General features: G+C 51.1%; 2 protein-coding genes across 6 annotated transcripts in view; one reads left to right on the top strand and one right to left on the bottom strand.

Moving 5' to 3' along the window:
• Window positions 1-17,301, top strand: part of CIB3 (calcium and integrin binding family member 3) — an 18,465-nt gene extending 1,164 nt beyond the window's left edge. The window contains exons 1-6 of one of the 2 annotated variants that reach the window (XM_029916648.1): window positions 11,347-11,397; window positions 11,595-11,629; window positions 13,222-13,333; window positions 14,715-14,862; window positions 15,860-16,055; window positions 17,172-17,301. In XM_029916648.1, coding sequence (XP_029772508.1) covers window positions 11,347-11,397; window positions 11,595-11,629; window positions 13,222-13,333; window positions 14,715-14,862; window positions 15,860-16,055; window positions 17,172-17,193 — 564 coding nt within the window. In that variant the 3' untranslated portion in view covers window positions 17,194-17,301. Of the gene's footprint in view, window positions 1-11,346; window positions 11,398-11,594; window positions 11,630-13,221; window positions 13,334-14,714; window positions 14,863-15,859; window positions 16,056-17,171 lie in introns of those variants that run through there. The other variant, XM_029916646.1, reaches the window with a different exon arrangement.
• Window positions 17,302-18,688: 1,387 nt separating this feature from the next.
• Window positions 18,689-25,283, bottom strand: HSH2D (hematopoietic SH2 domain containing). 4 transcript variants are annotated; one of them, XM_029916643.1, is made up of 6 exons: window positions 24,856-25,283; window positions 23,737-23,796; window positions 23,343-23,432; window positions 22,213-22,378; window positions 21,646-21,780; window positions 18,689-19,382 (listed from the first exon to the last, which is right to left on the bottom strand). In XM_029916643.1, exons 1-6 carry the CDS (start codon window positions 24,978-24,980, stop codon window positions 18,813-18,815), a joined length of 1,146 nt encoding a protein of 381 aa, XP_029772503.1. In that variant the 5' UTR covers window positions 24,981-25,283; the 3' UTR covers window positions 18,689-18,812. The 4 variants fall into 4 exon arrangements, with proteins under 4 accessions (XP_029772503.1, XP_029772502.1, XP_029772505.1 ...); XM_029916642.1 differs by having other exon boundaries at window positions 18,689-19,388; window positions 24,856-25,275; XM_029916645.1 differs by lacking the exon at window positions 23,737-23,796 and having other exon boundaries at window positions 24,856-25,271.
• Between the last annotated feature and the right edge of the window lie 2,318 nt (window positions 25,284-27,601).

Genomic DNA, 27,601 nt, shown 5'->3' with positions numbered 1-27,601 from the left:
TCCTCCCGAATGCCCGCCTCACTTCGTCTTGATTGGCTGAGCTAGGAGGTGCGCGTGCGCTCTCGGCATCTAGAGCTGGGCCATACTTTTCAGTTGTGGGTGGGGCCCGAGGAGGCTGGCGCGACCTCATCCTTTGCATCCGGTCTCCTGCCACACTTCCGCTTTCAAGTCCCAGTCCAGCTCTTCTGTCCTTGGGCCCTTTGGATTTGCGAAGCTGGTTTTACAAAATCCCGCTTCTTAAAACGCAGTGTTTTTTCCATTGTTTTGCGTGCAGTTGGGTGTTCTGTTCTCTTTTATTGCTGTATTTGGAAAGTTTAATAGATAACCTAGTTTTGTAAACCTAATCAGAACTTAGTAGTTTTTCAGCTTTTGGTCGATAGTGGCATTATGTGAAATAACCTGTCAATTGCATTTGAAAAAAAATTAAATGGATTCTGCTGGGGCTCCTGGTTGGCTCAGTCGGTGGAGCATGGTTCTTTCTTTTCCTTCCTTCCTTCCTCCGTCCCTCCCTTCCTTCCTTCCTTCCTTCCTTCCTTCCTTCCTTCCTTCCTTGAGAGAGAGAGAGAGAGAGTGTGTGTGTGTGTGTATGTGTGTGTGTGTGTGTGTGTGAACACCAGTGAGGTAGGATAGGGAAGAGAGAGGGAGAAAGAGAATCCCAAGCAGGCTCTGTGCTGATAGCGAGATTTGACTCCACCAACCCCCAGATGGTGACCTGAGCCTGATCCCACCAACCCCCAGATGGTGACCTGAGTTGAAATCAAGAGTTGGATGCTTAACCAACTGAGCCACCCAGGTGCCCCTAGTATGGTGGTGAGTTCAAGCCTCACTTTAGGTATGGAGTCCACTTCAAAAAAAATTGAAAATAAAAATAAATAAAATGTATCTATTGAGGTATAATTTACAATCAGTAAAATGCACTCAATTGTGTTCTTTGATGAATATCTGGTAAAATGCACTCATTTTAATTGTACTCTTTGCTGAATACCAACATATTTACATGCCTACGTAATCACCTTCACAATCAAGATCTAGAACATTCCATCCCTACCAAGTTCCTTGTTCTCCTTCCCAGTTAATCCCTGCCCCGCATTGTTCTCCCAGGGAACTCCAAATCTGTTTTCTCTCACTATAGATTAGATTTATCTTTTGTAAGCTTTATATGCATGGAATTATACTGTATACATTTCTTTGAACTAGAGTTCTTTCTTTTTGTAATTTTTTTAATTAAAACATTTTTAATGTTTATTTTTGAAAGAGTGCGAGCAGGGGAGGGGCAGAGAGAGAGGGAGACACAGAATCTTAAGCAGGTTCCAGGCTCTGAGCTGTCAGGACAGAGCCTGACGCCGGGCTAGAACCCACGAACCATGAACTCATGACCTGAGCTGAAGTCAGACACCCAACTGACTGAGGCACCCGGGCTCCCCATGAGCTAGAGTTCATTCAAGGAGCATAATGTGCTTGAGATTCTTTCTTTTGTTTGGTATAAAAATACTTTATTTTTATTGCTGAGTGTTATTCCATTATACATACGTTCGATTTTTTTTTTTATCCACTCATCTGTGAATGGACACCTCGGTTATTTCCAGTTTGGAGCCCTAATACATGGAACTGCTGTGAACACTGGTAAATGCTTTTGTATGGGCATAAGTTTCATTTCTCTTGGGCTCACTCCTGATGCCTTCATTACTTGAAGTAGAATAGTAGCAAGGTTTGGTTTTTCTCAGAATGAAGTGCCGAGTCTCAGTCGGTCTGTTTTGAGGGTTTGATAAGAGAAAATAGTTGCACAGGATACACTGAAAACCCTGATCTACCAGTGCTGTCACACTTGGGGCTCCCATGAGTTGGGTTTTTTACTTCCCTGATGTCCAAGTAATTTGCTTACTGAACAAGCAGAACTATTGTCATAACGGAAACGGTTTTATTTTTGTTTCCTTCTATCCCTTTAAGCATTGCGTTTGAGTGTGGGCTGTTCTGCTCTGGCCCTGGATGAAAACGCTTGTCAGGACTTAGAGCTTTTCTCTCATTTTTGAATGTGATACACAGTACGATTGTCACTTTAAGTAGTACATAGGTCTCAGTTCAGTACATGGAAGGTCCAGAACTTGATTTGGAAAGAATAGTCTCTCATATCCCTTCACTGAGAGCTAAACACCTTTAAACAACAAAACAGAGGGCGCCTGGAGGGCTCAGTCGGTTAAGCCTCCCACTGGCTCAGGTCACACTGCTCATGAGTTCAAGCCCCACGTCGGGCTCTGTGCTGACAGCTCAGAGCCTGGAGCCTGTGTCCTCAGATTCTGTGTCTCCATCTCTTTGCCCCTCCCCTGCTTGTGTGTTCCAGCGCGCACACGCCTACGCTCTCTCTCTCTCTCTCTCTCTCTCTCTGTCTCTCTCTGTCTCTCTGTCTCTCTCTCTCTCAAAAACAAACATTAAGAAAAAAAAAAAGGGAGAGCGAGACAGCAGGCCCCAAATACCTTATGCTAACTCCCACATCACTGAACAGAGACTTAACTTCATTACAGTTTTGGCTCTTTAGAAATGAAATCTTAAACCCATCAATCAGGAATCCTCCGATCAGCACTAGTTAGGTAACTTGCCAGACAGATTCCTGCGTTCCCTTAAAGGAAAATAACTTTGCAATAATCAACATGGTAAAATACATAAAACATAAAAAAATTATCATTGTAAACACTTCAAACTGTGCAACTCATTGGCATTAAATGCATTCACAATGTTGTGCATCTATTTATTTGTATCTGACTACAAAAGATATGCAAACATTAACTGCAGGATATGTAATTGGAAAAGTACTGAGAAGCCCAAAGAAGACAGTAATCACTCCCCTCTGGAAATAATGTCTGTTATTGCTTTGATTTCTCTATTTCCAGTCTCTTATTATCAGGAATGTTAAAAATGAAATGGGACTTTATTCTATACTCCCTTTATCAGTGACCCTTTCCGCATCAGAATGTTGTGACTGCCTTTGTATGTGGAGTTAAATACAGAGGGAAACCGAGAAGAAGCTCCAATGTCCCATAATTCCTCTGTTTACATTAAACATATAAATACACATGCACATGTCCCATGTGATAAAACCGCACAGTACAGAAAAAGCTAAAAGAAGAAAGAAAGCAAAGAAGTAGAAACTTCTCTTTCCACCTCTTTCCAAAATGATTAACAATTTCATTTTTATATTTTTCAGCACAAAAGTGTGTATGCCCACATCTGTGGGCACAATGAGTACAATGTTTCAATTTCTGTCTTCAGTTTTTCATCTAGCAAAATGTCTTGAAGCTCCTCGCAAGGCCCCAGTTCCCTCCACCCGCCTTCCTCAAAGGCTGGACAGCCTGTGGCTGAGTGAGCCCCTCCCTAACCAAAGCCCATCTACGTGCCCACAAATCTTAGCTCACTTCTGCAAGTGGCCTGAATCCGTGGCAGTGGAATTACTGGGTCCAAGATTATGTACATTTGTGCATCTTAATTGAGGTTGCTCTTGCCCAAACTGTGCCAAAGATTTTGAGGGAGCATAGAGGAGAGGGAGAAGCAAGCGTTCCGCTCACCCCCCCGCCCATCCCCCCTCCCCCCTCCCCCCCCCCCCCCCCCCCCCCCCCCCCCCCCCCCCCCCCCCCCTCCCCCGCCACCCATTCCCCCCCCCCCATCCCCCACCATCAGGCTGAAGGAGTGCACGGTGCCTGCCATGTCCAGTTCTGACTGCAGGGGGCAGCAAACGACTGTCCAGTTCTCCAGCTGTAAGCTCCTTCCGCAGGGAGAAGGAGCTTCTTGGTGCTGCCGTCCGGGCAAGCTTGCTGATGGGGTCCATCCTTCTACGCTGACAGAATCAGCTCCCCCGGGAGGAATAGGACAGACTCAGCTGGGGAGATCTGTTCCCCAGGCAACCTAGGAGCTTTGAAGCTCCTTTCTGGCATTTCCAAGGCTGTGTGCCCTACAGGAAGTGACTTGATCTCTCTGACCTGCTTTCCTCTTTTATAAACTCGGGCTACCGTGGTAGCGGCGGCTGCTGATCACAACTGCTAATCCTTTACATGGACTCACATGGGTCATCTCATTCACTCCCATGGCCACCCTGTTACACAAACCATCCTGATTTTACAGCTTGGGAAACTGAGGCACAAACAGTAATCCAACCTACGCTGAGTGTTCCATCTTTGCTTTTGTCACCACAGCACTAGGCCATCCATTGTAAGATGTGTCACTATTTTATAAACCTCTACAACAGCATTTCTCAACCTTCCCCCGCCCCCCATTATCACTCCCTAAAGGGAACTGAGTTTAATTTAATTTAATGAGAGAAGTTAAATGACAATGAACGAGTTTTTGTCAGGGAGGATTGAGCTTTGGAGGGCCACAAGCCATCGAAACATCGAAGGTTTTTTCATCCCTTCCCCACCCCTCCCCCAGAACCAATTTTCACCACCTTAGGAGAAATATTGCCTCCATTCATAATTTATGTTCTAAAGTAAGTGTTCGAAATAAACTATGATACGGTGCATCTGCTCACTTAAACATTTTTATTTTATATCCATTTAAAGGGTTTAAGGGGCACCTGGGTGGCTCAGTCGGTTAAGCATCCGACTTCGGCTTAGGTCATGATCTCACTGTTTGTGGGCCTGAGCCCCATGTCGGGCTCTGTGCTGACAGCTCAGAGCCTGGAGCCTGCTTTGGATTCAGTGTCTCCCCTTCTCTCTGTCCCTTTCCCACTGACATTCTGTCTCTGTCTCTGTTTCTCTCTAAAAAGTAAATAAACATTAAAAAAATAGTCTTGAGATTTAAATACATACAGGTTTTTATTTTATACTACTCCTGTGTATATATACAAAGAAAATACAATAAATCAGCTAAGGTTTCCTGAACATCTTCATGGACAGAGTATAACTCATTGAAATCACTAGAAAAATCAACTCTAAGTTGTTAACATCCGTGCTTTGTCACACAACATCAGGCTCTGTGCCATCAAGGACACAAAGGTCCCTGGGAAGGAGCATTTCTTTAAAAGAATCTGCATTGGTTCCAAAGAATAGATTAAGGAAAGGGAAAAGAGTTATCGCAGATGGAAAACATGGCAGACACCGCCTTGCCCAAAGGATCAAGGTCAACATTGCCGATGATGTCATGTAGCTATCAAGTAACTTCAGGTATGATGTGATGGAGAGGACACTTCACCTCTGAGGTCTTTCCCAAACCCACAAATCCGGTGCATTCATGAGAAAATGCCGGACAGATCATAATGAAGGACATTCTACCTGACTCTTACTCTTTAGGACTATCAATGTCATGAAAAAAAAATAGACCAAAAAACTAAAACCAAATAAAACAAAACAGACTGAAATCAGGAGCCAAGGGAGAGATGATGACTACATGTAACAGAGGATCCGGACCCAGAAAAAAGAACGTTCTTACAAGTATATATCCATGTTCATAGCAGCATTGATCACAATAGCCAGCAGGGGGAGAGACCCCAAGTGTCCATTGATGGACAAATGAATAAACAAAATGTGATCTGTCCACACATTGGAATATTAGTTAGTTGTAAACAAAAAAGAGAAAATCTGACCCATGCTACAATGTGGATAAACCCTGAAGACAGGCTGAGTGGGGGGTGCCTGGGTAGCTCAGTCAGTTAAGTGTCTGGCTTCGGCTTAGGTCATGATCTCATGGTTCGTGGGTTTGAGCCCCACGTCAGGCTCTGTGCTGACAGCTCAGAGTCTGGAGCCTGCTTCAGATTCTGTAACTCCTTCTTTCTCTGACCCTCCCCTGCTCCCGCTGTCTCTCTATGTCTCTCAAAAATAAATAAAAAACATTAAACATATTTTTTTAAAAGACAGGCTGAATGAAAGAAGCCAGACACAAAAGGACACATAGTGTATGATTCCATTTACAGGAGGATTTCTAGAACAGGCAAATTCACAGAAACAGAAAGTAGGAGGGTGGGTTCCAGGGACAGGGGGAGGGGAGCACAGGGAGTTGTTGTTTAATGGGGACAGACTTTCAGTTCTATAACGTGACAAGTGTTCTGGAAACAGATGGTAGTGCCGCGGCATAACAATGTGAATGTATTTCATACTACTGAGTGGCGCACTTTCAAAAGCGTCCAAATGGTAAATGTTATGCTTTGTGTATTTTACCACAATAAAAGTTTTTTTTTTAAAACAACAGGGAAATAATACAGAGCGATCCCATGTACCCTTTTCCCAGTTTCCCTCAGTGGTAACATCTTTTAAAACTCCAGGGCAATGTCACACCCAGGATATTCGCATCGCTACAGGCAAGATACAAGCAGTCCAACATCACAAAGATCCGTCCTGATGCGTTTGTGTATGGCCACACCCACCTCCCCCCACCCCATCCCTGCACCCTGGCAATGGCAACCTTTTGTCATTTTAAGAATGCTATGTAAATGGAAACGTCCAATGTGTATTGTAACATTTTAGGATCTGCTTCCCTCCCACCCCCACTGTGCATAACTTCCCAGAGATTCATTCAAGTTGTCACATGCACCCCTTTCACAGGATGGAATGGATGGACCAGTTTGTTTAACCATTCCCCTGTTGAGAGATTTATGGATTGTTTCCTGTTTGGGGGTACTAAGAGAAAACATCCATGACAGGTTTTTGTGTGAACGTGTTTTCATTTCTCTGCGGTTGCCCAACCGTGCAAGTGCTGAGTCACATGGTGGTGACGTTTTTGTTCTGTTATTTTGTTTTACTGTAGTAAGAGCACTTCACATGAGATTTTCACAAGTTTTAAAAGTAAGCTTCACGCCCAGCACGGAGCCCAATGAGGGGTCACGGCCCTGAGATCAAGACCTGAGCTAAGAGTGGGACACTTAACCGACGGAGTCACCCAGGTGCCCAAGATCTTCACAAATGTTTAAGTGTACAATACGTTATCTTTGGCTATAGATACAACGTCCAGGAGATCGCTGGAGCTCATTCATCTTGCTTGATAATCTTGCTTCTTGCTTCATGCCTGTAAAAGGGTGATGATAAAGACCACCAAATGCTGAATAGAAGTGAGGCAAGAGTTTATTTACGGCCGGGCCAAACCTGATCTCCCTGGTGTTAAGGAGCAGAGAATGGCCCCGAACAGAGGTAGCAGTGAGCTTAAATTGACTTTAGCAAGGCATCAAACATCATCATTTAGTTAACCAATTAGAGATTACAGCATTTCAGGACACCCAGTCACATTTTTACAAACAGACAGTAGTTCTGGCGGGACCCTATCAGTTTTAAAGTTCTTTGTCTTAAGAGGGTCTTGAAATGACCAATTATAGTCAGGCACTCCAGGCTCTGTGAGATAGTGACTCCGTGACTTCCCACACATATGCTTTGTCTGGTCAGCTTCAAACGGGGGTGGGAGTGCAATTTGTGATCTAAGTTGTCTATTTAGAAAGCAGGCAAATTTACAGGCGAGGTTAGCACCTCTGATAATTCCAACAGAGAGCCACATAGCGGTCACCACGTAGTCAGTCAGAACAGTGAACAGAGATACATTTGCAAAGCGATTTACAGAAGTCAAACAGCAAGTTAATGATTTTCAATTATCTACTCAGTTTGCTAACCTACCACAATGCCCTCTGATTAGTGAGCCCCCGTTTCCTTCCCCTCAGCTGCTGTGACCCACCATTCCACTTTCTCCTCATCTAACTGGAATCATACGGTGTTTGTCTTTCTGTGATTGGCTTATCGCACTGAGAAAATGCACTCAGAGGCCATCGAAGTTGTTACATACTGCAGAATTTCCTTCTTTTTAAAGGTTGAATAATATTCCATTGCAAGTACATACCATATTTTCCTCAACTTTTCATCCATCAACGGGCATTTAGACTGTTTCCATACCTTGGCTATTGTGGATACTGCTGCAATGAACCTAGAAGTGTTAATATCTCTTTGAGATCCTGATTTCAATTCTTTTGGGAGTATCCTGGATCATATGATAATTCTATTTTTAAGTTTTTTGGGTTTTTTTCTTTTTTCTTTTTTTAAGGTTTGTTCGTTTGTTTATAAAACACAAGTGGAGGAGGAGTAGAGAGAGAGGGAAGCTCCTTAATGTCAGTGTAGAACCTGATGTGGGTCTCGATCTCATGAACTGTGAGATCATGAGCTGAGCTGAAATCAAGAGTCAGATGCTCAACTGACTAAACCACTCAGGTGCCCCTATGTTTTGTTTTAGAGAGAGAGAAAGACACGGAGAGCACATGCACAAGTTGGGGAGAGGGGCAGAGAGAGAGTGAGAGAGAGAGAATCCTAAGCAGGCTCCATGTCCAGCATGGAGCCTGAGCCGGAGCTTGATCTCATGACCGTGAGATCATGAGTTGAAATCGAGTCAGATGCTCAACATACTGAGCCACCCAGGTGCCCCTAGTTTTACGTTTCTGAGACGCCTCCACACTGTTTTCCATAGCGTAGGCACCACTCTGCAGCCCCAACCCCGGGCACAGGGTTGCCGTTTCTCTGCATCCTCACCAACATTTATCGTCTTTTGGGGGTTTTGGATAAGAGCCATCCTGGCAGTGACGTCTCACTGTTGTCTTGATTTGTTTTTCCCTGATGATTATTGAAATGAAGATCTGCACTATGATTCTCAGGTCTATGTCTTGTATTACAAGGGGGATATTGTTGCATCTTATTTATCATAATGAAGTTGAAATTTATCCATACAAAGATAGAATTAACTTATTTACACCATGAGAAATGATTTCTTGGAAATGCAGAAAAGAAAAAAATATCCCCTCATTGGAGCTGGGTGTCAGAGAGGCGGCCTCTGGTGGCTGACAGTCATGAGCAGCCCCTTGATAATTGTAATTGAGCTTGTAGATCTCCTAGACAGCACCAGCCCCCTTGCCCTCCTGTGTCAAACTTACTCCAGCCTCAGGGCCTTTGCACTTGCTCTTCTTACCACCAACCGCTCTCTTCCCACTTACTCTTCTCTCGCTTCCCTCTGGTTACTACTCAAATATCACATTATCAGGGGTGCTTTCCCTTCTATTTCCCAATCTATTTAGCCCAGCCTCATCCCTCTATCCCCGCTGTATTATCAGGACCTAGGACAGCACCTGGCACACAGTAGGTGCTGAGTAACTAATTGTTGATGGGGGGAGCATATAACCAAATCACAGAGTGTCTGGTGGGCTCAGGCATAAGAATCCGGACTTCAACCATGAGGCACGGAGAGCAAGGAGGTCTTTGCTAATTAGTTTTGTCATTGTCCTCATTTTAAAAAATGTATTTACATACAAAGCTGTCACCTTTTTTGGTGTACAGTTCTATGAGTTTTGACAAATGAATACAGTCATGTAACCAACACTACAATCCAAACACTAGAACTATTTCATCTCCCCCAAGATTCACTTGTTCCCCATCTGCAGCCCCTGGCAATGATTGATCTGTTTTCTGTTCCTACAGTATGTCCTTTTGAGTATGTCATATAAATGGAATCATCTAGTAAGTCGCCTCTGGGATCTGGCATCTTTCAATTAGCATAATGTATTTCGGGTCCATTCATTTTGTGTATGTCAATAGTTCATTCCTTTTTATGGCTGAGTCTATTGTACGGACGGGCCCCACTTTTTTTTTTTTTAATCCATTTCCCAGGGAAAGAATATTTGTGTTGTTTCCAGTTTTTGGTGATTACGAGCAAAGTTGCTATCACTCTTTAAATACAAGAAGAAACCCACTCTATATTTAAAAACAAATATAATAATTCATATACCATAAAAGTCACCCTTTAAAGCACACAATTCACTGGCATTTATTACACTCACAGCATTGTGCAATCACCACCACTCTAATTCCAGAACATTTTTATTACCCCAGAAAGAAACTCCACCGCCTGGAGCTGTCCCTCCCCGCCGCCCTCCCCCAGCCCCTGGCAACCACTGATCGGCTTTCTGTCTCTGCGGATTTGCCTCTTCCGAACGTGTCATATATGTGGAGTCCTACACGACGGTGACCTTTTTGTGTCTGGCTTCTTCCACTCAGCACGATGTTTTCAAGACTCGCCCACGTTGTGCCCTGTGTCAGTGCTTTGTTCCTTCCTATGGTTGAATAATATTCCACTGTATGAATGAACCCCAATGTCTTTATCCATGCACCCATTCATGAACATTCAGGTCGTTTCCACGTTGAGGCTATTATGAATAATGCTGCTATGAACATTCACATACAAAGTTTTTAGGTGGACACGTATTTTCAGTTCTCTCCACCTCGGAATGAAAATTGCTGGGTCACATGGTAACTCTGTGTTTAACTTTTTAAAGAACTGCCGGACAGTTTTCCAAAGCAGCCGCACCATTTCACGTTCCCACCAGCAGCGTAGGAGGGTTCATACGCTGTGCTGGCCCCACATCCTGGTCAGCACTTCCTATTGTCTGTCTTTTTCATTATAAGCATCCTAGTGGGTGTGAAGTAGTATCTCATTGTGGTTTTAATTTGCATTTCCTTAATGACTAATGATGTTGAGCATCTTTTCATACGCTTATTCTAGATCTTCTTTGCCATTTGTGTATCTTCTTTGGAGAGATGTTACTCAAATCCTTTACCTGTTTTGTTTTGTATTGTTTTAATAGACTTTATTTTTAGAGCAGTTTTAGGTTCACAATGAAATTGAGCAAAAGGTCCAGAGCTTTCCCATGTACCCCCTGCCCCGCACATGCACAGCCTCCCCACCACAGCGGTGCACTCATTACAGGCAGTGACCCTACAGTGACGCATACCATCCAAAGTGCACTCTTGGGGCTGTACGTTCTAAGGTTTTGGACAAATGAATAATGACATACATCCACCATCATAGTTTCATACAGAGTCAATTCACGGCCATAAGAATGCTCCGTGCTCCATCTGTTCATTTTGGTTGCATTAATGATCTTATTAGATCTTCAGAACGACTCTATGAGTTTGGCACTGGTATATCTTCCCTCTTACAAACGAGGCTCAGAGAGGTCAGGTGACCCGTCAAAGCAGCACAGCTAGTGGGTGGAGAGCCAGTATTTGAGCTGGGGTGCGCTCGTGCTCTCTCCACCACACCGCCTGTCTCTGGAAGGCGTCCCATGCCCCCGCCTCACCCGCCAGTGACAGACGTGGTCTGCTGCTCTGTGACCTCCTACAAGTCCTTCTTGTCCTGGTGGCCATGGATGTACCCCGCTGTTGTCCAGAGTGCTGGGCTGTAACTCGATCTCCCCCAGGCTGGGGGTGACAGGGCGGGTGGGCAGGTGACAGCCGGGGCAGGGAGATTTGCCCAGGCGCTGGTGTGCCGCAGCCTGGCAACCCGTGTGGCCCTGGGGAGACCAGGGGCTTCGGGAGCTTGCCACAGAGTCCTGGCAGGGTCCCCACCATGGGCAACAAGCAGACAGTCTTCACTCATGAGCAGCTGGAAGAGTATCAGGTAGGGGCGACGCACTGGGCCCTCAGTAGGTTTGGCAGCCTTGATTTCTCGGCCTGTGGAATGGGACGGCATCGTCTGTCCTGGGTGTGCAGTCAGCAAGGACTCCTGGTGCAGCTTCAGAGATGGGCGCGCAGCGGGAGGGACAGGAAGGGGGCCCCTGAGGCAGCTCCAGGCCAAGCCAATATCTCTCTCCGCAGGACTGCACCTTCTTCACAAGAAAGGAAATCATGAGGTCAGTCTGGGGAAAAGGGAGGAAGACCTGGAAATAGCTTTCTATCTGTTGCTGGAGGATATTTGCAATTGGATGGGGGGTGCTTTATGGGGTTACAGCATGAAGGGGGGGATTGCAGGCATGTCCAGTGGTTGGAGGCAGGGGTGGGGAGGCTGAGAAGCCACATCTTGTCCTATTGTCATGGCTTCTAGGCTGATTAGCGTGGGCTTTTCCCGAGGGAGATGGGGAGCCATGGAGAGTATGTGAGCAGGGGTGGGGGTCAGGGGGTACAGCTCAGCATATTAGAAAGATCCCCCTGAGGAGTGTGAAGAGGCTGGCACTGGAGGCTGGGAGCCTGGGGGCAGAGTCCAGATCAGCTCTGGGCTGTAGGGGGTGGCATCAGGGTAAGGGTGCGGTAGGTGGCCTGAGGTGGCTGCATTTCCCTGGCAGGAACCAGAGGGGACTGGTGGGCATCCCACATTACCGCTCAGCCCATGGAGCCATTGTCCAGAGGCCCCAACCCATGAACTCGGAGCGGTGAAACCCTAGCTGGCCGGGGTTCAGATACAGAGTGATCGGGGCCAAGGCCCCAATTGTGTGGGCACCGGATATCCATTATTGATGGGCACACCTTTCACCAGTGAGCCCCATTGTCTGGGTGAGGACAGCTTGCTGGGTCACCCTGGCCATCACGATCAGATTACTCATGGGGAAACTGAGGCTCGCACAGGGGAGGCTGACCCGGCTCTGCCAGATGGGCAGAGCTGCCATGAGTTTGAGAGCTGACATTTCGTCCATCCAAAGATGATTGTTTCTCAGCAGACTAACTGGGGCTCAGGGGGACAAGGGGACATGCTCACGGCCATGCACAAACCCAACCCCGGGGTGCTCCCCAAAGGGACCTGGACAGGGAACTGACATTCCAGATACCCCCTCCTTGAGTTCCTAGCCATCATTGGACCAGGGGCTCCTGTCTCCCCCTAGCAGCTTGGGGGCTTCTGACTCGTCAAGGATGGGTTCTCCAAGGCTACTGCTCATGGCGCCCCCCAGTGGAGGCAGGGAGTCAGCAGGTGAGGACCCGGGAGTGGAGAGCTGGCCTCACAATCTAGGCAGCGTGGGTGGCATTTGGTGTTTGGCAAAATGCCTTTCATGCAAGAAAATAACCTGAATATTGGTCTTTTGTCTCCGCTCTGCTCCATTTAGGGAACTCTCCCATTACGGAAGGAGAGAAGGAAAATGCGAGGACAGGGGTCTTGGATGATATCCAGAGATTCTCGATTCGCTCAGACTCTCTGAATGCCTGATGTGCTCTCCCTCTCGCCATCCCCATCTGCCTGGGGATGAGCTCCTACTCATCCCTCAAAGCCCAGTATCGGTGTCCCCACTCCAGTCTCCCTTAGTTCTGGGGCCATCTCTGCACTGTGGCCCTGACCCCAGGGGTAGAAGTACATGCCTGTGCTTGGCTGTGTGTGCCTGAGGCCTGGGCTCCGAGTGGATGACTCTTGGGGACCCAGGGTCCTCTGGTGTGTAGTGAGCAGGTGCAGGAGTGAGCCGGAGGGACACGTCCCCCCAACCACTCTCCCAGCCCTTCCCGGTGTTTCCCTCCCGCACAGGCTCTTCTATCGCTACCAGGACCTGGCTCCCCAGCTGGTCCCGCTCAGCTATACCAGCCGTCCTGATGTGAAGGTGCCCTACGAGCTCATTGGCAGCATGCCTGAGCTGAAGGTACGCCTGGGGGGGGCGGGGGGGGGGGAAAGCAGCAGGGAGGTCCCCTGCCGCACTCCTATGAACTGGATGCATTTTGCGGATGAAGAAACTGAGGTTCAGAGAGGTTAAGACGCTTGGTCAGGGTCACACAGCTAGGATGTGAGAGAGACAGGATTCCAAACCTGGATGGTTGGGACAATGACATGAGATGATGCAGGTCAAGGGTGTGGCACGGGGCCTACTGGGCGGCGGGTTCTCAGGGAAAGTCCTCCCTGCGTTGCAGAGCTGGAGCCATTAAAAAAGCAGGTTCTGGGGTGCCTGGGCGGTGCAGTCGGTTGAGCGTCTGGCTTCGGCTCAGGTCATGATCTCACCATTCATGGGTTCGAACCCCGCATTGGGCTCTGTGCTGACAGCTTAGAGTATGGAGCCTGCTTCAGATTCTGTGTCTCCTTCTCTCTCTGCCTCTCCCCTGCTCATGCTCTGTCTCTGTCTCTCAAAAATAAGTAAACATTAAAAAAAAAAGCAGGTTCTTCTCAGCTGGGCATTTGTCACATAGTTTGTGACGCTGAAGGGGACTCGTGGGATAAGTGACTGAGTAGTGATGATTTTATTACAAGGGACAAAAACCATATTCAAGGAGGACAAAATATTGTGGTGCCTGGGTGACTCAGTCGGTTGCGTGTCTGACTTCAATTCAGGTCATGATCTCTCAGTTCGTGGGTTCAAGCCCCGAGTTGTCTCTGCATGGGCAGTGTGGGATTCTCTCTCTCCTTCTCCTTCTTTATCTCTTCCCACTGTGCTCTATCTCTCTCAAAAATAAATAAATAAACTTAAAAAAGAAGAACAAAATCTATCAGATCACATGAACAAAACTCCAGGGGCAGAGCTGGCACCAGGTATGGCTGGAACCTGGGTCTCTGAGGACATGCTCAGGCACCCCCCTCCATCTCTCAGTGCCTCCCAAGAAGAGGCTTCAGTCTCAGGCAGGTACCCACGTGAGTGAGGTGAAGCCCCAGTGCTCCCAGATTTCCTCCCGTCAGCTCTGCGACCAGCAGAGGCAGGTCCCTCCATCCCCACCTTTCAGAAAACATCCCAGGGCAGCCTCTGATTGGCCAGCTTGGACCACCCTGCCTACCCCAGATCCAATCACGGTTTCCTAGTGGATAGTGATCTCTGATTGGCCTCACCCAGGTCACGTGGCTGCATCTGGAGCCGAGTCAAGGCCACCCAGACCTCAGGGGCAGAGAAAAGAGTTGCCCCAGGTCCTCTCCTGGGACCATGGGAGGGAGGACGTCTTGGTGGGGGGTACTTGAATGTTTCCAGAAGGAGGGTGGAAAGCAATTTCACCAGGAGCCCTGAGACACTGGGCAGAGACGGCCACCCTGCTTCCCGTCCCCAGGACAACCCATTCCGTCAGAGGATTGCCCGCGTGTTCTCTGATGACGGGGACGGCCACATGACCTTGGACAACTTCCTGGACATGTTCTCTGTGATGAGCGAAATGGCTCCCCGAGACCTCAAAGCCTACTATGCTTTCAAAATTTACGGTGCGTGCAGGGCCCAGGGGGTGGCGGAGGATGGGGGTGGGGCGTGGGAACAAGACCCGGCTTGGCCAGGGGCTGCCCCTGCCGGCACAGGGCCTTGAGGCCAGGCGTGGCTCTGTCCTGCCCCACCTTGGTACCTGCTGACCCCATCCCCTTGCTTCCTCCTTTCCAGCCACACTGGCCTCGCTCTCGCTCCAACACACCAAACTCTTCCTCTGGAACACCTTTCCCTTGACTCTTTCTTACCTTGAAGTCTCGGTCTAAAGCAGCCTCTGTCCCCTGTCCCAGTCATTCTCCACCCCACATCCTAGTTCTCTCTCAGCATGGAGCAGTGCTTCTTAATTTCTTATTCATGATCTGTTCATTTTTCTTTTTCTGTTTTATTTATTTAGAGAGAAAGAGAGAGAGGGAGAGGGAGGGGGGAAAGAGTGAGGGAGAGAGAGAATCCCAAGCAACTCTGCACTGTCAGCGTGGAGCCGGATGTGGGGCTCAATCCCATGAACCGTGAGATCACAGCCTGAGCCAAGATCAAGAATTGGACGCTTAACTGACTGAGCCACCCAGGCGCCCCTATAATCTGTCCATTTCTTATTGACGTCTCTCCGATGAGCCCCAAGGGCAGCAACCATAACTGTTTTCTTCCCTGTGTGTCTCCCTTGCCTGGCATATAGTAGGTGCTCAATAAACACTTGTTGAGTGAGTAAATGAAAAAGTTACACAGGCCTAGCACATAGTAGGTACTCAGTACAAACTTGTTGGATGAATGGAAGCTATCACAGTGCCTAGAGCGTAGTAGGCACTCCCTAAATACTTGTTGAGTGGATGAATGGCCTCCCAGCAGGTCCCTGCCCATCCTAAAACGAGACTCCAGCCATTCCTCCAGGGTCTTGGGTTCCCTCTGGTGCCTCGGTTTCTTCCTCTGTAACGTGGGGACCAGAGGCCCAGCCTGCCTGCCACCCGATGACCCCCCACCCCACCTCCCTTCCATGCTGTCACGCAGACTTTAATGATGATGGCTACATCTGTGTGTGGGACCTGGGGCAGACAGTGACCAAGCTGACGCGGGGCGAGCTGAGCGCTGAGGAGGTGAGCCTGGTGTGTGAGAAGGTGCTGGATGAGGCCGACGGGGATCACGACGGGCGGCTGTCCCTGGAAGATTTCCAGAACGTGATCCTGCGGGCTCCCGACTTCCTCAGGTGACCTCCTCGCGATTTCCACGTGTGAGAGGGGCTCTTACAGAACCAGTTCCCAGACCCCTTTGTGAAAGTTCCTCCGCTCATTCATTTGTGATCTTAGAGAACATTCCCAGCCTCCCTGGCCTCAGTCTCTGCATCTTTAAAATGGGGATAATTAGGGACCCCTGGGGCACCCCCTGTGGGTGGATGCAGTTCTTTGGGTGAATGCAACGTGGCTGGCCTTCCACCCTCATTTGCCCAAACATTTTGCAGTGGGCAGAGTGTGCAACTGCACTTGGCAGTCCTGGGGAGAATCAAAGCCCCCACCGGAGGGCTGATAGCAAGTTAATACAGGGGGCGGCCAGCCACCTGTTTTTGCTCCTCCCATGAGCTAAGAATGGCTTTCACATTTTTTAAATCATGGGGGAAGGGTTAAAGAATAATAATACTGCATGACACATGAAATAGATGTGAAATTCAAATTTCCGGGTCCGTCAAGGGTTTTCCCGGCCCACAGCCACGCCTGAATGTGTATGTGCCGTCTGTGGCTGCTTCCAAGCCGCGGGGCCCAGCTGAGCCGTCGCACAGAACTGGAAAGATCATCTATTTGGCTCTTGACAGAAAAAGTTGGCTGACCCTCGAGTTAGGGTAGAGCAGTGCCTGGAACCCCGCAGGGACTCAGCACCTGTGTGCTGGTCTTGCTCTTGCGACGATGACCATGGGCGGTGTCCTTACCTGTGCAGAGCCCCCTCCTCTCCCGGGAAGTGTGACAGCCGGTCTCCTAGCAGAGACACGGATAATGACAATCAAATGAACCTTACCACTGACCATCCCTCTGCGTGACGGTACCCTGTGCATGCGCCCCCTTAGCCCTCGTGACAGCCCCAGTGCAGGAGGGATGGCTGTGTCCCCGTTTTCCAGAGGAGTAAACTGAAGCCCGGGAAGGCATAGCCACTCACTTAGAGTCCCACAGCAAGTCTGGGGCGGAGCCGGAATGTAAACTGAGCCAAAGAGATGATGTGCTTTCAACAGTGGGAGCTGGGGGTGGGGATGCCACAACCCGGGGAGGCCAGAGAGTGTGGGGGAGGAGGAACCCTGTGCCCATGATGCTGACTCTCTCTCTCTCTCTGCACACAGCACCTTCCATATCCGCATCTGAGGGCACCATGGAGGAGCAGCCGGGTCAGGGGAGGTGGGGGTGACCCGTCACTCCACTGTGGAATCCGGTCTCCCTGGGTTCTGGGAATAAACACATGTCACTGAGTCACATCTGCTTGGAGGGTGTTTTTCACCTTACACCTGCCGGATGGGAGAGAGGAAGCCTGGGGCTTCACCTCCGCCCGTGCACCTGGACCCCAGGTGTGGCTTCCCCTCTGTGAGCCGTGACCTCCCCATTACACAAGAAAGAGGCTGACTTCTAGCTCCTCCACTGTGAGGGCCGGGAGCGCAGGGGAGTTGTGAGCCTCTGTGGGCAGAGACCAGATGTGGAGGTCAGGTCCATGTGATCTCACTCCAGGGCCGCCCAGCGTGGAACCCTACCCCCAGCCTCTCAAGTCCCCTCTTCCCCCCCGCCCCAGTCCTGGAGTTTCTCAAGGGGACCAAAGTTTTAACCCCTTGCTGATCCATGCGAACTGCCAGAGGAGGCCTCTGGGGTGGGTGGGGGTGGCAGCAATGGCATTCACTGAGGCTGGTACAGTACTTTACAGTTTACAAAACACTTGTCTCTCTGCCATTGCACTGGCTGCCTGTGGCATCCCAGTGGGGCTGACCGAGAAGCAGTGGCCCTTCATTCAGGGAACACAGTGATCTGCCCAAGGTCACACCTCAAGGCATCTGCAAAGGCAGCCTTGAACCCCAGCCTCCCTGTTTCCAGATCCCAGACATCCACGCCTCGCAGATTTGAGAAACCCCACACTCACCCCACTTGTGGTTGTCCCAGGGCCCCATCCGTAGCCCCAATCAGTCCAAACAGTGCTCATTCCTGCAGTCGAGACCAGCCCCCAGGGACCTTCCCGGACACCTCCAGGTGCATCATTTCTAGACCCTGCTCCCACCCTAACCTCACTTACTGAGCACCTACTGTGAGCCGAAGCCTTAGAGTTCATGTGCATCTGCTGACTCATCCTGAGAAAGAGTGACTGCTCTTCTCCCCACTTTCCAGGTGAGCCGCCAGGCCTAGAGAGGTCTAGTGCCTTGCCAGAGGTCACACAGCCCTGTGACCTGGGATTTCCTCAGCCCACCACCAGCCACAACCCGGGCTGCCTCTCCTTCTATAAAGAAAAGAGGCTCGTTAGCGTCCCCTAGAGCTGACATTGATGCTGGGAGTGTGCACTGTGTACCAAGCCCTCTCACCTTCACCGGCGGAGAACCTCAGGAGGAAGGAGTGAAGAGCTCCACTGATAGGCGGGGATGTACTTGGAGTTGAGCCAGGCGCAGGGGACGTGGGGACCAGGTTTCCAAGCCAGGTGCTAACACCTGCATCTGGGTGACGTTGGCTGTGCCTCTCCACCTTTCGGACCCTTAGTCCCTTCTTTAAAATGAGCAGCATGGCCTACCTCCTGGGTCTGCTTAGGGGTGTCAAAGAAATAAGGAACTTGGCACCTATGTGGCCCTCGCTGTAGCTGATAATTACTAATCGAATAACTGGCGGCAGCGAGTGGCCCCACACAATGTCTTTATTACGTTTCTCAGGTCCTGGCAGGCGGGCTGTGGGCGGACAGCCAGGGGGCCGGTGTGAGCAGCCGCCGGCAACAAGCGGCCCCGAGTCAGGGCAAAGCCCTAACAGTACCCAGGGGCAAAGGGTGGCGGTGTGAGGTACTCCTCGGGGAGCCAGCCCTCCTGGGCTCCTGCCAGGCCCTCTGTCTCTGGCTTGGTTGCTTTAGCGGACAGAGCCCTCATTACCACTTGGTGCCAAGCCCTGACCCTCGGGGCCACCTTGCTCTTGCTGGCCACTCTGGAGGCCCTCCCAGAGGAGGTGTCCTCTCTGTCTCTCAGATGCTGGGGCTGTGCGGGACTTCCAGGGGACACGGCCACAAAGCGGTCTGTGGAGACGTTGACTTCCCGGTTTGTGTCTCCCGGCCTGGCCCCAGGGCTGTGAGCCACGACCGGCGTCCCAGCGTCCCAGCGCGAGGACAGGCTCGCAAGTGCCAAGTGTGGCTCCAGGCGCTGCTGGACCCTCCGGCCCGTCTCGGGGAGCATCTTGAGGCTTCTCCAGAGTTTCTGGCAGGCCTCCTCCAGGTGGGCTTTGGGGGGGCACGAGGAAGTGGCTTCCACCGAGAAGGCTCTGCGCAACTTCGCCAACGGCTTCCTTTCCTTCGGCCGACGGAGCAGGATGGGGCTTCCCGAGGTCTGAAACTGAGAGCAGGTGAGACCTGGGGCCATCCCAATCACCCGACCTCAGAGTCTGCCCTGGAGGTTGGGACATGGGTCCCACTCGGGCCTCTTGGGGCTGAGAAGGACCCCAGGGGAACCCCAAGCCTGATCCCAGGCCCCATCCTTCCCATCCCCCTAACCAGCTTCACTACCTCCCCCCAGGGACTGGCAAACTTTTGTTGTAAAGGGCCAGAGAGCAACGCCTTCAGGTTGGTTGCTCACACGATCTCTGTCCCATCCCCCAGCTCTGCTGGGGTAGAGCAAAGCCACCAGGTCCTACGCCTATGAGAAAGTGTGCCCGCGCTCCCACAGAACCGTAGGGATGTGGGAGATTTGACTCCCATCTGATTTTCGTGAAATAATATGGCAGGAAATATTACTTTTATCTTTGTCTGTTTCAGCACCATTCCAAAACGTAAACACCAGCTTAACTCATGGGCCAGATGGACGCAGGGCCATAGGGAAACTGGCCGGATGTGGCCCTCGGGCCATGCTTTGCTGGCCCCTCATCTACCCGGCTGCTCAGGCCCAGACCAGGTGACCTTTGTGGCAGGTGGCCGGCAGTGCCGCATCTGCATCCCTTTGCCCTGAGCCCTCAGGGCCCCCAGCTCCACCCCCAAATGCCACCAGTGGGGACGCTGCTTGGGGTCCTTCCCCGGCCACACTGGCGGGGGCCAAAGTGCCAGCGAGCCAGAATCTCCCAGGAGCGGCACTTGATCAGTGACTAACGGAAGTGGGAGTTGGGGGATCAACACCGCAGCCCCTCCCCCCAGGCTGGGTAACAGAAATGCAATGCGGGGTCCCACGCAGAGCCCCGGCCTTCCCCAGGGAGACGGAGCCCTGCTTGCCCACAGGAGACCCTGCTCGCTAGCACACCCTCCGTTGGCTCTCCCAGTGGCGCGTCCTGGGATCACCTTCCAAATAATGGGACTCCAACCACGACAACATCCAGCTGTTCCTCGCCCCCCTTGGCCCCCAAGCCATCCGCAGGCTCCCTTCCAGAATGTCCCCAGCATCCTCTTCTTGCTCCACCCCTGAGATCCTTTTCGGGTCCCTCCCACCTGGACAGTCCCTGCCTCCTTCCTGCCACCTCCATGGGGAGCCCGCCTGCACACCTGGAATAGAACCCCGCATCCTCGCCCTGGCCCTGAGGCCTTGCATGATTGTCTCCTGCTGATCCCGGCCCCTTACTTCTCAGTGATCTCCTTTTCACTCCCTCTGTCCACACACTGGCTTTTGTTGTTCTTTTGTTGTCCAAACACACTGAGCCTCAGGACCTTTGCATGTGCTCTTTTCTTTGTCCGAAACACCCTCCCCGCATCTCTCTGTGTGGGTGACTCCTCCTTATCCTACATGCCAGGATATATGCCTCCTTATCCCAGCCCTATGCCATCTCCTCCAGGAGGTCTTCCCTGACTGTTCCCTTCACGCTTTAGCCCCACACACACTGGTGTTCATTGCACCGGCCTGTTTCATTTCCACTACTGCCAGAACTTCCCTGCCCTGTGGGGGGCATGGAGGGCACTCAGCCTAGGGGCGCCTGAAGGGTCCAGTCAGCCCTGGGGAGATGGGAGTCATTAATTTAGTCATTCGCCTACTCCACAGATTCATTAGTTGAGCACTTTCTATGTGCCAGGTCCTCTCTGAGAGGAGGAGAGGCAGATAGATGAACAAGATAGTGTGGACAAGCCGGATAGATTCCCAGGCCTCTTAGAGCTAATCGTCTGATAGGGAAGGCAGACAGGAAACATGAAAGGCCACAAATAGACTTCTTGCATTGTGAGGAGTGCTCTGCAGTGTGTAAACGGGGTGATGGGGTGGCAAATGCAGAGGGGAGTACCTTCAGTCTGGAGCTGGGGAGTGAGACAAGTGAAGAATTGAAGAAAGAAGCCAGGCACAGGAAAGCTGGGGGCAGAGCACACACAGCATGTGCAAAGGCCCTGGCATGGTGCCACCAACATGTGCAAAGGTCCTGGGGTGGGACCGGCACATGCAAAGGCCCTGAGTTTAGTTTGATGTGTCTAAACACCAGAAGGGATAGCAGAGGGGCTAGAACGGCTGGTAATGGACAGAGCAGGGGTGGGGGACTGAGGTCACAGTTGAGATTTACTTGCAGGGTTTTGCAAAATCACTGGAAGTTTCTATAGTTGGAGCTATAGGATCTAATTTTCACTCTAGAAAGTCTCCTCTGGCAGTTGTTGCCACCTCTGCTCCTGCCCCTCCCGTGTTGGTCACATACCTCCTCAGATGTGGCCGTGGGATAGGAGGAAGGATTCCGACACTCGCCGGGGCCATGGGAGGGGCTGGTGACTTGCTCAGTCAATGCATTGGAGTAAAGGAAGAGGTCCTCATAGTCCACGTTTGCTGGATCCTTCTGTGGGGCAGAGGGGGCCTGCAGCTCAGCCCCAAGGAGGGGGGTGGGGTGGTCCCGGACAGGCCGGGGAAGGTGGGCTCAGGAGCTACCTTGCCCACAACCCTGGTAAGGAGGCGTGCCCCTCCCACAGCAGCTTCTGAGGGCTCAACCCCTCTACCCCCCGCCATAAGCCTTATAAGGAGATAATTCTATTCCTACAGATCAACCCCCCCACTGCTTCCCCCCCCCACCCCCGGCACATGAGCCCTTGTAAAACTTGGCTTGGGGAGCTGGGGGGAGGCAGAGTACAAGGCAGGAGGGGTGGGGCGACGGAAGGACAGGGACCACGAGAGTGACAGAGTCACAAGAGGCTGAACGGGATGAGTGGGAATGAGTCTGGGGGCTTGGGCCCTGGTGGGGCCGGCTATGACCCACCGGGGTCACAATCCTCACCTGCCCACAGGGCTGTGTCAGCAGGTCCCCATGTGGCCGCACAGGCTGCTGCTGGTGGAAGGTGACCAGGGCGTCCAGCGAGGCGTGGACCCTTTCCTCGCCGGGGATCATGAAGCTCCCATCGTCCAAGAGCTTCACCATGAAGTGGCGACAGCAGCTTTGGGCTCTGCGGAGACACTGCCTGGGCTAGAAAGTGCCATGGCTCCTCCTTCCGTCCCGTCTCCCAGGCCTCGGGCCGGCAGCACCCACTGTTTTGTCTCCCATTAGCCTCCTGCACTTTTCTGCCATGTGACTAGCCACACCATGCCTCAGTTTCCCCACCTATAACCTGGGGCTACTAAGGCTGACCTCAGGGGTTCTTACGAAAATGGAATAGGCTACTGCAGATAAAAGCTTAGCTCGGTGCCTGGCTGGGGTCAGACATGATCATAATGAAACTTTGAGTCAGGCCCTAGGCTAAGGATGTCGTCTGTCTGGCACACAGCAGGTTCTTAATAAATGCTCTATTAACGAAAGGATGCATTTATTAATGGCCCACTGTGTGCTTACTGTATCATATTGAATTTTCACATCAAGACCCAGAATTAACTTTAGCATTCCGGTATCAGAGGTGAGGACTCTGAGGGAGGCACAGGTAGGCTGAGTAACCCGTCGAGGTCACACAGCATATACGCGGCAGAGCCACGCCGTTGACTGTGTGACTCAGGACCAAAGCTCTTCTCACTGCGGGCAGCTCATAGTGGTGCCACTGGATTTTTTATCCCTTTGGCCTAGAATCCGTTCAAAAAGTAGTTTGTGCGGCTGAATCTTATAAGAGGCCACGTCAGGTTTTGAGGCCTTAGGGGGCTGGACTGCCCTGAGTTTCCCTCACACGTCCCTCTGGGTGGAGTCAGAGAGTTGCCAGGTAGATGGGAGGGGTGGGGGGGGGCGGTAGCCACTCCCGGGCTCCCAGCAGCCCCTGTTGTCAGACACACAGGCTCCGATACCACCAAGCCCCCAGCTGCTGGTTACAGCCGGACCTGCAGCTGCTCGCTTCAGCCAGGTTTGCCCAGAACTTCACAGCAGCTGCTCTCGGAGAGCAGAGCAGAGCCCTCTCGAGCCCCTTCCCTCGTCCCTGGCCCAGGCCTTACTTGCAGGACAGCGTGTAGCCCACGTGGCTGTGACTGACCCTGATGAGAAAAGATCCCAGTGGCTGCGATTCCAGCAAATCCTCGGCGTCCCTGGAAGAACACACACGGGAGGGAGATGACCATGACCCAGCTGCCCGGCGTCCTGGTTGGACTCCTGGTGCCCCCGTCATCCCGGTACGGGACAAACCTGAAATTGTTTTTTCTTCTCAGTTGTTTCAGACCTTGGGATATTCAGGGGCAGGGGTGTTCCCAGCCATGGCGGACGGCCTCTGGTGACCTTGACCCCAGGACAGACTTTCTCCCATCCCCCACGGCCCCTGCCTGCCTTCCCAATGCTTAAAATACCCCCACGAAGGCATCTTTGGGTGGGTCAAGGTGTCACGGGTAACAATACCTGTTCTCAGGCGTGTTTGGATTCAGACCCCGGCTCTGCTGTTCATTCGCCATGTGACACCTGTCAAGGGTCAGTCCCTGTCTGACCTTCAGCTTCCTCAAGGGGTAAGTAAACCCTCACTCCCAGGGCCGACAGGAGAGGAGATCAGTGTGTGGAACACGAGCGTGGGAACTGCTCACCAAATGCTCACTGTGATTATTACTATTATTCACTATCATTATTACTCCCTTTATCTGGGGATCAGACAGGAAGGTGGCCTTCTATGGCACAAGAGGGGGAGTCTACGGACCCAAGCTCTCTACTACTGACTACGTGTAGCTATTGAGCACTTGAAATGTGACTGGTCCGAATCGAGAGGTGCTTTCAGCATACGATACCAGATTTTGAAGACGCAGTACAAAATAAAGGAGTATATACTAAATCATGAATGGGTTCTTAGTACTCCTACTGAAATGATACTGGGTGGAATAAAAGATAGGATGAAAATTAATTCCACCTGTCTCTTTTTACTTCTTTTAATACAGCTACTAGAAACCTTAAAATTGCAACACGTGGCGCACATTGTATTCTTATTGGCGCACCCCAGAACTCCGACACAACGCCCAGGTCGTCCTCTCTGTGCCCTTCCCAATGTTCTCGCAATTTCCCACATGCCACAGGGAGCCGTAGATGTTCTTTTCTCCGTCCATTTGGAGCCAAGCGGGTGACTAATGGGGTGAACTTAAGTCCTCAGAGCTCAGTCCAGTGTGGAAAGTCCAGGACTCTGCCCGGGGGGACATGCTGCTCATGACCCTGGTGCACAGAGAGAGCAGCTGCGGGGGCCTGTGTTAAGAAGGATTCTGAGGCTGCATCCTGCCAGCATTGATGGGTGGTGCCTGGCCTTGGGGGAGGGGTGCCTGGCAGTGCTGGTGTGGTGGCCACTTGCAAGACAGAAAGCTGAGGTCCCGAGATGGGAAGGAACGCGCCCTGGTCACCCAGGATTGAAGCCTCAGGGACCTCAGGCCTTGATTTTACTCTCTTAACCCACTGAGCCAGGCTGAGCCTGGAATGCTGCAGAAAACCTGCCCAGACAAGGAAAGAGGGTGAAGGGCAGAGTGGAGGGTACGGGTGTGTCCTCACTTTCTCGAGATGGCCCCGTGGAACCACACAGGGACCCCTCCGTGGGCCAGCTGGCCCACCTGCGTCTGCACAAACCAGGCCAGTCGTGGGGGCAATGGTGGGGGCAGCCTTCCGGCCTCTGTCATGGCTTCCTGGCGAGCGGTCACCTGGCAGCAGGAAAGAGGAAGGGGAGTCAAGCCTGGTCCCCGCTCCCCACACTTGGCTTCATTCTTATAGTTTGCGGTGCCGCCTCCTCTGACAAGCCCTCCAGCCGGCCAGAGCAAGGGCTTGAAACCGCTTGTGTTTCATGAGCACTGACTTCGTGCGGGCGCTCTACGCATATTCGTTCGTCAACCCCTTCCCCAAATCCTCCTTTTAGTCTTACTATGCCATCACTACAACTGTAAATATATGTGTTTAAGCTCAAGAACTGACTTTATGGGGGCCCCTGGGTGGCTCAGTGGGTTGAGCGTCCGACTTCAGCTCAGGTCATGATCTCACAGTTCCGTGGGTTCGAGCCCCGCGTCGGGCTCTGTGCTGACACCTCAGAGCCTGGAGCCTGTTTCAGATTCTGTGTCTCCCTCTCTCTCTGACCCTCCCCTGCTCGCACTGTCTCTCTCTGTCTCTCAAAAATAAATAAAATGTAAAAAAGAAAAATTAAATAAAAAAAAATAGAACTAACTTTATTTAAGCAAATATCAGTGTCCCTGGAGGGATGTGGACCTGGCAAAATGGCAAGTGAATAAATACTAAAAAGATGTGGCCGCAAGTCATTCCTGCTGCTGCCAAGATCGCCACGTGTGGTGGCCACTGAGGGCATATCTGTAACGTGTCTGGTACGTTGTCAGTTTACATGAGTTCTTGACAGTTTTAAGCTCAAGGTGACATCGGACTCTGTGAGCCAATGACAAGGAGCTGAAGAAAAATAAGAGTACGAAAGAGTATCCAGTCAATGCACGACCTTTCCCTCAGCCTTAGTCGGGTCCCTGACCTGGCCCACCCTCCACACGGGCCCCACCTAATGTCTCAATATTGCAGAAGCTTGTTGTTACTGGGCTGTTTCCAGAGGGTGGGGACATTTTGATAATCCAGTCAATATTGACTTACTTCCACGTGAAGACAGATGCGGAGACTGCCCTGGGTGGGGGGTGGAGGGGGAAGGGGTGCAAAGAATTCTGGGACAAGTAAAATTAAAGAGCTCTATTAAGAAAACATTTAATAGGGGCGCCTGGGTGGCTCAGCAGGTTAACTGTCCAACTTGGGCTCAGGTCATGATCTCCTGGTTTGTGGGTTGGAACCCTGCATCGGGATCTGTGCTGATGGCTCCGAGCCTGGAGCCTGCTTTGGATTCTTTGTCTCCCTCTCTCTTTGCCTCTCCCTTACTGTGCTCTGTTTCTCTCTGTCAAAAATAAATAAACATTTAAAAAGAAAGCATTTAATAAAGCAGGGTGACAAAGCAATTCAGAACCTGGAATCAGAGCCAGATAGCCTGGGCTCAAGCTCCAGCTCCCCAACTTAGCTGCTGTGTGACGTAGAGTAAGTCACTTAACATCTCTGTGCCTTTATTTTCATCTGTCGCTTGGGGATGTGATATTTAGCTGGGAAAGGACAGGTGGTAGAGAACTAAGCACTGGATGTATGTAATAAATATTCATGAATCCAGTAGGGACTGGCATGGGCTTCTGTATACAGTTTGTTCTTTTCTCTACCTGGGAGAACTCCTACTTATCCTCTAAGAGCCAGCAAAAATATCCCCTCCTCCAGGCAGGTTTTCTGTCTCTTGTCTTGGACAAAGCCTTGGCACCCTTCTCTGTGTCCCTCCTTCTCTGCTCCTGCTCAAGCTTTGCCTCCTGGAGCTCAGGTATCTGCGTAGAGTGAAAACCTTGACAGGTGGCCTTTCCTTCTCGAACGCAAGTGCCTGACTTAAGCTTTGACTGCCAAGTCATCGCTGTAACTCAATGAAGTCTATCTGGAATGAACACATTGCAAACCACAGAACTAGATAAAGAGCCGGGGTGCTCCCCGCTCCACGTCCTCCCCTCCCCCCACCACTTTCCCACCACTAGGCCCCTTTACTTTAGAGATCCTGGTTGATTTAGGTAACTGGCCATTTGGGTCACTTTTGTGCCCCCCTTTTTTTTTCTTTCTTTCTTTTTCCCTCTTCCCACCCTTTAAATTCCAGCTTTTATGTTTTAAATTCACCAGTAGGGAGTGAGCCCCCCACCCCAAACCCTTGACCCCCACCCTCACCTCCAATAAAAGCAGAACTCCAGGCCCATATGTGCTGGCTTCCTATCTACTGGCAACCCCGTTGTGTCCCCCCGCCCCCTCCGCCCCCTCCCCCCTCCGCGTGCCTTGTAGGCTCCAAGGCTGGTAAGCAATAGATTTTCCTCAAAGTTCCCAGAGGGTCACCGTTGATGGGCAGCTTGCAGTCATAACCACAGGCAGCTGGTTTGGTGAGGGGAGATGTGTGTGGGGGGCTCATGGAGCCTAGGTGAGCACCCTCAGGCTGAGACTTGCACAGAGCATGTGTCTGGCTCTGTCTCCCCCATATTGAGGGCCTCTAGGGACCGGGCCCAGGGCTAGATTCTTTCAGAATTTTCTGGGTCCCCTGCACTACCTGGCATGGGCAGGGACAGGGAGGCTGCAGGGTGTTTGCTGATGAATAACTATCTAGGGTTGAATGAATCTGTACTAAGTTTCAAGCTCCTGACGCTGGCATGGGGACTCCCCGGTCTCCTTGTCCCCCTGTATTACAGCAAGGACA

The sequence above is a fragment of the Suricata suricatta genome, chromosome 12 (assembly GCF_006229205.1).
Source record: "Suricata suricatta isolate VVHF042 chromosome 12, meerkat_22Aug2017_6uvM2_HiC, whole genome shotgun sequence".
In the NCBI taxonomy this organism is placed as follows: domain Eukaryota; kingdom Metazoa; phylum Chordata; class Mammalia; order Carnivora; family Herpestidae; genus Suricata; species Suricata suricatta.
This window is presented reverse-complemented; position numbering and strand designations above follow the sequence as displayed.